At 30.7% G+C, this 12,626-nt stretch overlaps 1 protein-coding gene across 3 annotated transcripts in view; it reads right to left on the bottom strand.

Annotated features, from left to right (window-relative positions):
* The window catches only part of LOC106681584 (pickpocket protein 28), a 32,805-nt gene extending 20,432 nt beyond the window's left edge, over window positions 1–12,373 (bottom strand). The window contains exons 1-2 of one of the 3 annotated variants that reach the window (XM_014421976.3): window positions 12,276–12,373; window positions 7,506–7,640 (exon numbers count right to left, since the gene is read on the bottom strand). In XM_014421976.3, coding sequence (XP_014277462.1) covers window positions 7,506–7,640; window positions 12,276–12,298 — 158 coding nt within the window. In that variant the 5' untranslated portion in view covers window positions 12,299–12,373. Of the gene's footprint in view, window positions 1–615; window positions 720–7,505; window positions 7,641–12,275 lie in introns of those variants that run through there. The other 2 variants (XM_014421975.3, XM_014421977.3) reach the window with 2 other exon arrangements.
* Window positions 12,374–12,626: the final 253 nt, after the last annotated feature.

Raw genomic sequence — 12,626 nt, 5'->3', positions numbered from 1 at the left:
GTGAAGTAATCCATCGATATAAAAGCTCTTGGAAGAGATTTTATTCTAAAAGTTCTAACCATAGAGTTCTTGTAAAGACTTTTACTATAAAAATTCTAATGTATAACTTCTCGTAAGAAGTTAATAATAAAAGACAAACAAAAGAGTTACTAAAAAAAAACATTATTATAATTTTTTTTTTTTTATAAAAGTGCAGTTATTTCAGAACTCTTTACCTATCTACACAGTACTTTGTTAATTTTTTTTAAAAATTTAAAGTATAGCAGTTTTCGTAAGTTAAAAATTAAAATTATCAGTTTCAAATAGAAATTAAATTAAATTTTTCTTAGATTCCTACGTTTATTATATATCACCTTAATCAACTCCTGCCTTCAATTACTTTTAACATATATATGACTATCATCACTGTTAGAGTTAGGCAAAAATTAATTGTGATAGAACTACGAGCCTGAATTGTCATGGAAACAATGTTTATTTATTAATGGTTCAATAGTAAATAAATATTGTTTCCATGACAATATTACCTTGTAGTTTTATCGGAACTAATTTTTGCCCAATTATATAAGTATTCTATTGAATATAAACTTGATTCAAACAATAAAGAAAAATAAATACCTCTGTTTATAATTTTGGCACAGTTGTTTATTGTAGTTTTTTGTTCAGCATACTAAAAATCCCTCCACTGAAGAGTGAGCAAGGGGTGGGGGAGTATTTGAAGGTCACATTATTTGGTTTTTATCTAATATCTCCGTAACTATCAACTTTAGCAAAAAATACTTCATATATGAAATTAAAGTTTAAAACATTTCCTATGAGGAAAGTTCTATTAATTTTTTTTGTAGAAACCATAGTTTAGGAGATAGAAGGGGAATCGTGAATTGAATTTGCGACAATTTTCCAAGGTGAGCATGTTTCATTCTAATTAGTTATGTTATTATGAATTCCGTACGAGACTTCATCCGAAACGAAACTACTTCCGGGTTTGAAGTATTAACTGTTGAAATATTTTATATAGGGACTCTACAGATTAAAGATGGGGACTTACAAATTATGTTTTTAAAACTTTTGATCATAAACAACACTAGAGTTAAAAGCATTAATTTATTCAAAGTTTGAACAGTAGTAAACATTGAAAAGAGAAATTAAACATTAACAATAGGTGATTTTTGATTAACAAATAAATTAATTACTTCCTAAAAGTATATTTATTATAGTACATCAGTGATAAAATGATAATCTTCCTTGAAGCAATCATACTTCTCTGTTCATTTTTTTTTAACTATAAAATATAATAGTTTATAAAGTGTATTCTTCAGAAATGTATCGTTACTATTAGTACAAGAATCCAAGAGGAGACAAAATTTTTATTTAATATTTAAGCTTTTTTATGAGGAATTACCAATTCACCGCATATTTTACGCAGAACTTAAGAATAATTTTAGCTGAGTATTTTTTTTTTTTTATTTATCTGATTTAAAATTTACTGTATAATTAATGTTTTCAGAAATATATATTGCTTATAAAATTATTACCGTCCTTATGTATTACTTTCACACTTGAACTTTTTATATATTTTTTTATTTTTCGTTATTGAAATTTACAACTGTACATGATTATACATTTAGGAAATCTGATGTAAGTTATTATGGAGTGATACAACTACCCATTGGTGGAACTTTAATGACGGTTTACATTAGCAAGTCTCCTGGCCATCTTCTTTTCAGGGGCCTCAGAGGATTGTCAGGGATGCGAGAGAAAGCAAGGTTAGAAACTAGTGGGTTTGGGTGGTTAGGGAGTTTATAATCGGAAGAATGATATCTGGGCCCTGTTTCATAATGAAAGCTAATAGTATTAGTTCATAGTACAAGTGTAGAAACTAGTGTGGTAATTATACTAATACTTAGTTTTTTCATGATAGGGATGACTATTAGTGATATTACAGGAGTTAATCAATACTAAAGTACAAGTCTGTGTAATTAAATTAAGATTAGTCTGCAAGACTAATAGTATTAGTTTGTTCTTTATTATGAAACAGGGCCCTGGTCGAACTAGATCGGTTACATATGGAACATTATGGATGATTTTCTTTTTATATTTTATGAACTAATTTACTTCTTATTGTTCTAGTTTAATTCTTTCAAAAGTTATAACTAAGGCACCTCGATATTGGCTCTTAGAAGCTGAAAAGTCGACTTGGATAAGTAATACACGCATGGTTGCTGACCTGATGTTTCTAATAAGTATAACACGACCGAAATTGGACGAGGGAAGAAAAATAAAAGTAAAGTTAAATATTATTTCTTTTATTAGATATGATTTCCTCATTAAATAATATTACTCAAATTTCATTGTGACTTATTCAATATATAATAATAATAAATAAAGCAAGTCTCTGCAATGGAAATTAACGAAGCCTCCGAAGACAAAGAAAGATCAGTTGAATGGTTAAAATCTGGAAGGCTATAAAATCCGGGATTTATGGTTGCCATTCAAGATCAGGTTATTGCCAGCAGTTTTGAACGCGGGGGTGGTTGACATAGATATAATGTTTTTACTGTTTTATTAGTTACAGTTAAATAACAAAGAACGTTCTTACTGTAGTGGGAACAGACAACACAGACATATAACTAGCTGATGGCAAGCTACCGGCTCGCAAACGGTTTGAACTCAACAATCGATGTATTCACAGTTTGCCACAGAGCAACATGTATACAATAAAAAATGAATTTTTACATCTCACTTTAAAATGTTCACCATATAAACCTACCAACTGAGGAAAGCCAAAGCACGATTCCGCTGAAGTCTACGGGCGACTCAAACTGGCATGTGGTCGGATCAAGAAAGATTGCCCTGAACTCGAGCTTAGAGCTGCTGCACTAAAAATAATTTACGAGCTATACCCCATAAGCACCCCCGAGCAATGGCTACACATGGGTCTGGGTCTGGTATTAACTAGGGAGCTGGAGCAGGTGTATACTCAATCAACTTTCAACTGTCATTTACTGTTGGAGCTGGATGTGATAATTATGATACTATTTGCTTAGCGATGGAAGCCATTATTGAATGCGCTGACAACAATGTAATCTTCAGCGACTCCCAAGCCGTAATACAAAAATTAACACCAGGTGCCGCGGGGTCACCCACGGAAGAAAAGTGCAGAAACATGGCTACTATCCTGAAGAAAAGAGGAAGGGTTATAGCTCTGGAGTGGATACCACGCCGTGTTGGTATAAATGATAATGAACAAGCTGACAAGTTGGCTAAGCTCGGATGTGCAGAGAACCAGCCTGTTCTACCACTTTCCTACAGAACCGTAAAATCACTTATAAGCTCTTATTGTAAGGACAGAACAAGTGCTAGACACAAAGTTCAAGCGGAAGGAAAGAAGTGGGAGAGCTTACTGGATAAGGATAAACGAATCCCCGGCAATCTTAGCAGAGCTGAGAGAGTGGCTTGTTTTGGGTTAGTAACAGGACATGATCTGCTCAAAAAACACTTTCAACGAATTGGCATCGTAGATTCCCCGAAATGTTCTCTACGCAACATGGGAGACATGGATGGGGACCATCTTTTAACGTGTATTGGTCTAGAAGATCTTCGGCAGGATGCGGGCCAACTAAGAGAAAAAGGTTTTTTTTTTCTAAATTTATTTATTGATATTTACAACTGTACATAAATACATCAAGTAAATTTGAGGAAATCATAATGGTATGGAGTGTTGGCTGGTACTGAATACCTCCAGAGGCACAACAATGTTGACAAAATTTTGCATCAGGCCCTGGCGATGAAGTACAAGTTAATTGATGATTAGAGTCCATACTACAAGTACCACCCAAATAGACTCCTCCAAAAAGGTCCTCTCAAGCTCTATTGGGATGAATCAATTATTACGGACCATACAGTACGCCATAATAAGCCAGTATCCTCTTTATAGATCTAAGAAAAAAGAAAGCGGAACTTATTGATATCGGAATCCCTAACTGTTAAAATATAAGCTCTCCTGTGGGAGAAAAACTGAGGAAATACCAGGAATTGGCGGTAGAATTGAAAGAAATATATAAATTGGAAGGTGTTACAGTGGAGTAGTGACTCCATTCATAATATCAACGAATGGCACGCGTGAATGGTTTGGAGGTGCCTATCGATGTGCTAAGAGAGGCTCAACAGTCGGTTCACTTAGAACTTGTATAGTGCGAAAATATTTGTATCTAAGAAAAAAAGGAATAAAAAACAAAATACGAAGGTGGTTGGACTTTTAGGTCCCTCACCTCAGATACGCAATCCGCAATAGCGAGAAAAAAAGATCATAATAATAATAATGGGAACTGGTAAGTTGTATGAAAGGACAGGGGCTGAGTACTTTGTAAGGAAGTTCAGTTTTTAGAACAACGATTAGCACAGCGCCTTACCCACTGAAACACCTTGTTTACATAAGAAAGAATAACTTAACATTAATAAAACGTATTTCATCTAGTATGAATAAAAATAAATAATAACAATAAAATAATAAATTTTGAATATAAAACTGACGAAGGAAATTCTAGAACAGATAGTAACTGAAACTAATCGATTTGGTGAAAAGGATCCAAGCTTCAAAGAAATTCGTGTAGAGAGATTGTAAGTTTATTTTGCACTAATCATATTGATGTCTATGGTGCAAAACCTACATTGCAGAGTTATTGGAGTACGGACTCTTGTCTGTAGCATTGAAACGCTGTACATCCCGAAATAGGTTAGTGGCAATTTCAAGAAAATTACACTTTGCTAATAACGAACGTTTGCCGCGTGATGATCCCTTAGGTAAAATTATACTGATAATAGTACATGATCAAGAAAACATTTCCCTGGATGAGTCCTTGATCAAATGTAGGAGCAGAATTTTTTACTTTCAATACAAAACAACAAAGAGAAATCAATGCGGAACAAAATACCACAAGCTATATGATTCTAGAACAACATGTATACATAATTTTAAGGTTTATGTAGAAAAGGTTAAGGTTTATCCTTTAATAACAGCCCAAGTTGTTCTAGATATTACAAGAGCCCAAGAGGAGGAAAAAGTCAGTTATTTCACCCTAATTTTGGTTACTTTAATGAAAACTATGTAAATTACTAGTCAAAACGGATGACTCTGCCAAGTATAGGTAGGGGAAATAAAAAAAGGCGGCTGTTGCAAAACGTTAAAAAAAACTAATTTTTCCTTCGGAGCTCTATATCTTAAAAAGTAGGAACAATACAAGAAAACCTAAAAGAACGTCATTTAAAGATAAGTAAATTTGCTATAATATGAGCCCTAATAGAGTTCTTTAGGTTAAATAGTTTTCGAGATATGGCTTGTTAAAAAACAACATTTCATAAAAATGTTGTATGAGACGTACTAAAAGATCAGTAGTTAGAGAATTTATTTTGAAAAATTTATATCTCAAAAACCGTTCGACGTACAGATGTCTATTAGCACTCAAATTAAACCTGGTTTAATGAGCTATAAATTCGTTTATGAGGTTTATCCTCTTTTACTTAATAAATTAGCACAAAAGCCCGATAGAAAAAAAGTCAGTTATTTAATATCAACTTTCGATTATTTTAATGAAAACTATGTATAATTACCAGCTAAAATTGATAAATCTGCCAAGTATAGTCAGAGGAAATCCAAAACGACGGCTGTTACAAAACTTTAAGCTTTCATTCGGAGCTCTATTTCTTTAAAACTATTAACAAAACTAGAAAACCTAAGAAAACATCATTTAAAGTAAAGAAAATTACATAAACTATGAGCTCTAATTGACACATTTACATTCAATGGTTCCCGAGATATAGCTTTTTAAATTGCAACATTTCATAAAAAATGCACTGAAAAATCAATTGATAATGAATTTATTTTAAAAAATGTATATTTCGAAAACCAATCAACGCACAGATGTCTATTAGCACTCAAATCAAAGCTAGTTTAATGTACTATAAAGTAGCTTATGACGTTTATCTTTGTTGTAGTAGTATGTTATTTGCTAAAATAAATTGATTTATAGTTGTTCCTACAAAATTTCATGTGCAAAATTTATATTCATAAAAACTACTACTCGAACGGAAATAAGTGTCATAAACTACTTTATTGTAAGTTAAATTACCTTTATTTTGAGTGCTGCAGACCTATGTACGTTTTATAGGTTACTAAGATATATTTTTTCAAAAATCTAAATTTTATCCGGAAAACTAGGAATTAACGTTTTGTGAATTTATTTTGTCAAATATCTTAAAAATTACTATCCCGAAAATAAGCGTATCTTCGAAGGGGTAGTAGTGTATGTATCTACATATGAATATAAATTTTACTCATGAAATTTTGTCCGAACAACTATAAATCATTTTATTTTAGCAAATATGATAAAGACTACTGCTCTTACGAAGATAAACGTCATAAACTACTTTATAGTTCATTGAACTAGATTTCATGGCAGACATCTGTACATTTTATGGTTCCTGAGATAAAGATTTACCAAAATAAATTCTTTAACTACTGACTTTTCAGTACATTTTTTATGAAATGTTGCTTTTTAAAAATCCATATCTCGGGAACTATTGAAAGTCAATAATTCCATTATGGCTTACATTTTAGCAAATTTACTCTACTTCGAACTGTTCTTTTAGGTTTTTTAGTGTTGTTAGTAATTTCAAAGATACAGAGCTCCGAATGAAAAATTATTTTTGTTTTAGCGTTTTGAAACAGCCAACATTTTTTATCCCCCCTACCTATACTTGGCAGACTCATGAATTTTGACTAGTAATTATACATAGTTTTCATTTAAGTAATCAGAAATTGTTGTGGGATAACTGCCTTTTTTCTCCTCTCGGGCTCTTGTACTATTACACGTCCATCTTATACGCCGTAAGGCTATAACTTGAATTATATTTACGGGGTTTTATAATAGGTTAAACTACCTTGATTTGTATTATTAATCGGCCATTAAAACACGACTAGCTCTTGACTTTGAGTATAGGCCAAGTATAGGCAGACTCTTCAATTTTGACTAATAATTATACATAGTTTTCATTAAAGTAATAGAAATTGGGGTGAGATAACTTATTTTTTTCTCCTCTTGGGCTCCTGTAGTATTATATTTAATCTGTAATAAAGTAAATTTTTTTTTATTTATGCAATATTGCTTTTATTTTTCATATTTTGAAACATTTTTATTTAAATGCAATTTTGGTAATTAGAACATATTTTTCACTTTTCTCTTTAATGTAAATGGGTCAAGTTAAGGCTGCCTTAATGAATTCAGAAAGTAATTTATTTGAAGAAATTGATTTTTATTCAAAATTATTTCACTTTAAATCTAATAAAGTTTGTAAAGTAATATTTTATTTTTTCTCATACACAACCTTGGCTTTCCAACTATTTGCAACAGGCTTCGCTAAGGCTTAGTCCAGTTCACATCAGGTCATCTAACTCTGTCTAATTTTATTAATTTTGTAATAAAATAAAATTAAAATAAACTAGATGATACCTTTCAAGAAGGGGGCGATTATCCTCACCGAAGTACCTGACGCCATGAATCGTTGAAATTCGACAGTACTCTTGGAAATGGAGTTTCACGCTACCAGGAGGTATGTAGTCCAAATGGCCTTTTTTCTCAAGAGCTCTGGAACAAAAAATAAATTTAATAATTAATTTAATAACCAGTCATGATTAATATTTATTCATGTAAGATAGTACTTTTTTCTTTTTACTTATAATAAAATTTAAATTTTTAAAATTTATTTAATAGTATTTACAATTGTTGTAAAATAGTAACAACAAGTAAATTTGAAGTAGTTATGATACAGACATGTGAAGAATCTATCCATTAATCAAATAACATTTCTAGAGGAGAAGATCTCGAGTCTATATTCTTTTCAGAGACCTAGGAGGATTATTAGGCAAGAGGGGTATCCATGATGTGTTAATTTTAAAATGTTTTACCATATTAAATGCTATAAGTATAGGATTGTGAGCAGTCCTATTTAAACTCATGTTAAATGCATAAGAGCTCCTTGCGGATTTTCTTAGCAACTTGTTTTATAACCTTTCCTTCCAAAACTTCTTGTTATTGTTTACTTCTAAGTTTTTGATTAAAGTAATTTATTACAGCATGCCTAAAATATGTGAAAAGTGTAAGTTGTATGAAAGTTTGACCACTGAGTGCCTTGTTGATCTTCTAACTTGTAAGGTAGAGAATCAAGATGAGCTAATTGACAACAGTCATTACACTATTATTATTGTCATACATTACTTTATTAATTATTGGAGAAGTTTGTTGCGGGGTGCGGTCAGCAAAGAACAACATAAATAAACAAAACCATATTTATTTATTTTAGTTGTAGGCCTACCTCTACGCCATAACGTAAGTCTCCTTTCTCGTTCTCATATTTCTTACATTATTCTTTTTCCATTCTCCATATTCTACTTTTTCCTATTGTATATATACACATATATATTTATGTTTTTAAGTATAGGTATATAAGTTAATACTCACACTGTAATTCAGATATAAGCCACTCACTATTTTTCATTGTATATCATATTATTCAATTGGTAGAATCAATTTATTTATTTTTTCAGTTTTTTAGACACTACATGATATTATATTTCATCTTTCACTGTTTTCAATCTACTACCATCTAATTCCACGATTATCAATCAATTTACTTTTTTTACTATTCAATTATCAGTAATCAATTTTTTTATCATTTATGATTCAATTCAATATTTTGTATAAATCCAAATTTGTTTGTATACTATTCCTTTTCAATTTTATGTTTCTCTAAATGTTGTTGTTATCTCTTTTGTTCCATAGCCCTGATGAAGACCTGAAACTCAGTTCGAAACGTCGGCATAAAATAAATAAATATGGTTTTGTTTATTTATGTTGCTCTTTGCTGACCGCACCCCCCGACAAACTTCTCCAATCATTAATCTATGGTCAACTATCTACACCTCATTACTTTACTAGTTTTAAAAACTTCGAAAATAATACTGATATACAATTAAAACACAAACTACGAGCAAGTAACCTAACACGACAACAAACACAACGGCGACGAGCTCAGCTGGTTTGTTGCGTGACGTCATTCTCCATTTAACAGACCTAGTAACAGACTCTCAACCATGTTATATCGTTTCAACATGCTAAAATATAGAAATATAAAAAAACTTGAAAGCGTAAGTAAAGTCAGAGACGATGTACCTCAGACTGCTGCTCTTCTATAAACCTTGCAGGTCATTTATTGTTAAAGATTATAGTCACACAATCTGCTAATTGTCAGTCTTGTATTTGACAGGTGCAGATGAAGGGAAAAAAGTTAGCTGCATGGAATTCTCGTGGTACACAGGTCCGCCCCCTCAGAATGTTTCTGGATCTGGCATTTTCCGTACCTCAAGGGGTAAGTACTATACTTATATATAATAAATGCAAATAAGTGCGAATTTTGCCTGCTAACTTCACCAGAACGCATATCATACCCATGTATATTGGGCTGGCAGTAAATGTAAAGAGGTGATCGCAAATAGTTTTAGGGAAAAATAACACAGAAAAAAGAAATGATTGATAATAAAGCGGATTTTCTGAGCAACTTGTTTTCTAACCTTTCCTTCTAAAATTTCTTGTTATTGTTTATTTGTAAAAGATAGAAATATTTCTTCATTTAACACAACATTTTACATTTAACACGCTTTAACATGTTGCACTAAAGATCATGAATATCACAAATGCAGAAGAAGCCAAGTCAGAAACATGGGTTGTCGGGAAGTTTATCATGGAAGCATTGGTTTCTGGTTCTGGCCAAATCGGCAACATATAGAACATTGAGGTCCTGATGGATGACTTGATTTATGACGAAGTAAGGAGTATTAAAGATTTTGGATTGTAAGGATTGGATACGAGAGGAATAAAATGATTTAGTAGAGCCACAAAGCTCAACTCCGTAAGTCCAAACAGGTTTTATTATAGTCATATAAGTTAGTCTCCTGTAATTAGTTAGAAGTTTAGATACTTTGTCTAGTAAGTGTTGTACTGGTCGGAATCGACAAGCAATTTTCTAAATTTACAGTATTTTGTATGAGAATATAACAAAATATTGAAAAAATATATATAATAGAGTATTCTATAATTGTATGCTATTACTCTCTAATACAAACGATTATTTTTATTTAAGTATTTTTGTACTTTTTAATTTTTAAAACTATGTTGAGGGCGAAATACATTTAATTGTTGATCACCTTATCAGACTTATTTTTCTTTTTTGAAATTTTACCACTATTTCAAATTATGGACAACTGTATTTGTATAGTAGCTATCCCCAAAAACAAATAAATAAAAAATATTTATAATAATAAGTATACTTATTTATGAATAAACACATAATGAGAAAAAGTACAGACATTTTTTTCTGTTCTATTTTATTGAATTTTCATTGTTTACAATCGAGACCAATCTTCGGGTTCCAAGTCAAGAGCTAGTCGTATTTTAATGGACGAATAGATGTAGTACAAATCAAGATATTTTAACCAATTATAAAACCCCTTAAATATAATTCAAGTTATAGCATTACGGCGTATAAGATGGGCGTGTAGTAGTACAAGAGCCCAAGAGGAGAAAAAAGGCAGTTATCTCACCGCAATTTCTGATTAATTTAATGAAAACTATGTATAATTACTAGTCAAAATTCATGAGTCTGCCAAGTATAGGTAGGGGGAATAAAAAATGGCGGCTGTTTCAAAGCGATAAAAAAAAAACTAATTTTTCATTCGGAGCTCTATATCTTAAAAAGTAGCAACAACACAAGAAAACCTAAAAGAACGTCATTTAAAGATAAGTAAATTTGCTAAAATATGAGCCCTAATAGAGTTCTTTACGTTAAATAGTTTTCGAGATATAGCTTTTTAAAAAGCAACATTTCATAAAAATGTTGTATGGGACGTACTAAAAGATCAGTAGTTAGTGAATTTATTTTGAAAAATTTATATCTCAAAAAACCATTCGATACAGATATCTATTAGCACTCAAATTAAAGTTGGTTTAATCAGCTATCAAGTAGTTTATGACGTTTATCTTTGTAGGAGTAATAGTTTACATGAAATTTGCTATAATAAATTGATTTATAGTTGTTCGGACAAATTTTCATTAGCCAAATTTATATTCATCTGTGAATATCATAAAAACTACTATCTCTACGAAAATAAGTGTTATTAACTACTTTATAGTAAGTTAAATTTCCATTATTTTGAGTGCTAGCAGACATATGTGCGTATTATGGATCTAGAGATATATTTTTTCAAAAATCCAACATTTTATAGGAACAACTATAAATTAACATTTTGTGAGTTTATTTTGTCAAATGTCATAAAAACTACTACTCCTACAAAGATAAACATTATTAACTATTTTGTAGTAAACTTGACTAGCTTTTATTTGAGCGCTGGCAGACATCTGTGCGTCCAATGGTTTCAGGAAAAGTTTTTAATTTAATGTCCAAACAACTTTAAATCAATTTTTTTTAGCAAACATGAAAACTACTATTCTTACGGAGGTAAAGGTCATAAACTTCTTTATAGTCCATTAAACTAGCTTTAATTTGGGTGTTATTAGACATTTGTACGTCACATAGTTCCTGAGATATAGAATTCTCAAAATAAATTAACTAACTACTAATCTTTCAGTAGATTTTTAAGAAATTTTTCTTTTTAAAAAGCTATATCTCGAGAACTATTGGACGTAAATAGTTCTTTAGGGCTAATATTTCAGCAAATTTACTCTTCTTTAAGTAATGTTCTCTTAGATTTTCTAGTGTTGTTGGTAGTTTTGAAGATACAGAGCTCCGAATGAAAAATCAATGTTTTTTAAAGGTTTTGAAACAGCTGCCATTTTCAATTTTAGCTAGTATTAAACATAGTTTTATTATTATACATTTTATTATTTATTATTATACATATTATTATTATTTATTATAGATAGTTTTCATTAAAGTAATCAAAAGTTGATGTTAAATAATTGAATTTTTTTCTACTGGACTTTTGTTGTAATTTATTAAGTAAAAGACTTCCATAAAAAAAAAAAAAAAATTGTTTATTTATTGATTCACAATCAGGTCGTTGTTAGGCCTACAGTGTCCCGCCATGTTGAGGCTACCGTAGGTTAACCAAAAATTCTAACTGAAGAAACACAAATTTAAATATTTCTTCAGGCCTAGTAGTGCTAAAATCAAATAAATTTGTAATTTTAAAAGCAATGTATAAATACCTTTCTTTGCCTTTGATTTTCATCTCGATTTTGGAAAATTAGTTGTTTCCCAGTGAAAGTTCGTCACGGAATGAAAGTTTTAGGTAATCATTTAATACTTGCACCAGACGCTATCATTCCATTACTGGAAATTCTAATTAACATTGTGATCTCTCGTGTGACATTACACTCGTTTGTAACACCTTCGTGATAAAATTCTCTTTTCCGTTTCTACACAAAAACATTCATATTCAGGCTGGAAACGACATTAATAACATAACTTCAAGAGCTGATTTTTTAACATTAGCAACAAAATATATATATATATATATATATATATATATATGAGGACTTAAAATCTCCCTGAAGAAG

Source organism: Halyomorpha halys, unplaced genomic scaffold (genome assembly GCF_000696795.3).
Source record: "Halyomorpha halys isolate HHAL.00 unplaced genomic scaffold, Hhal_1.1 Scaffold349.1, whole genome shotgun sequence".
In the NCBI taxonomy this organism is placed as follows: Eukaryota; Metazoa; Arthropoda; class Insecta; order Hemiptera; family Pentatomidae; genus Halyomorpha; species Halyomorpha halys.
Note: the sequence above shows the minus strand (reverse complement) of the source record. Positions and strands in the feature narration are given on the sequence as shown.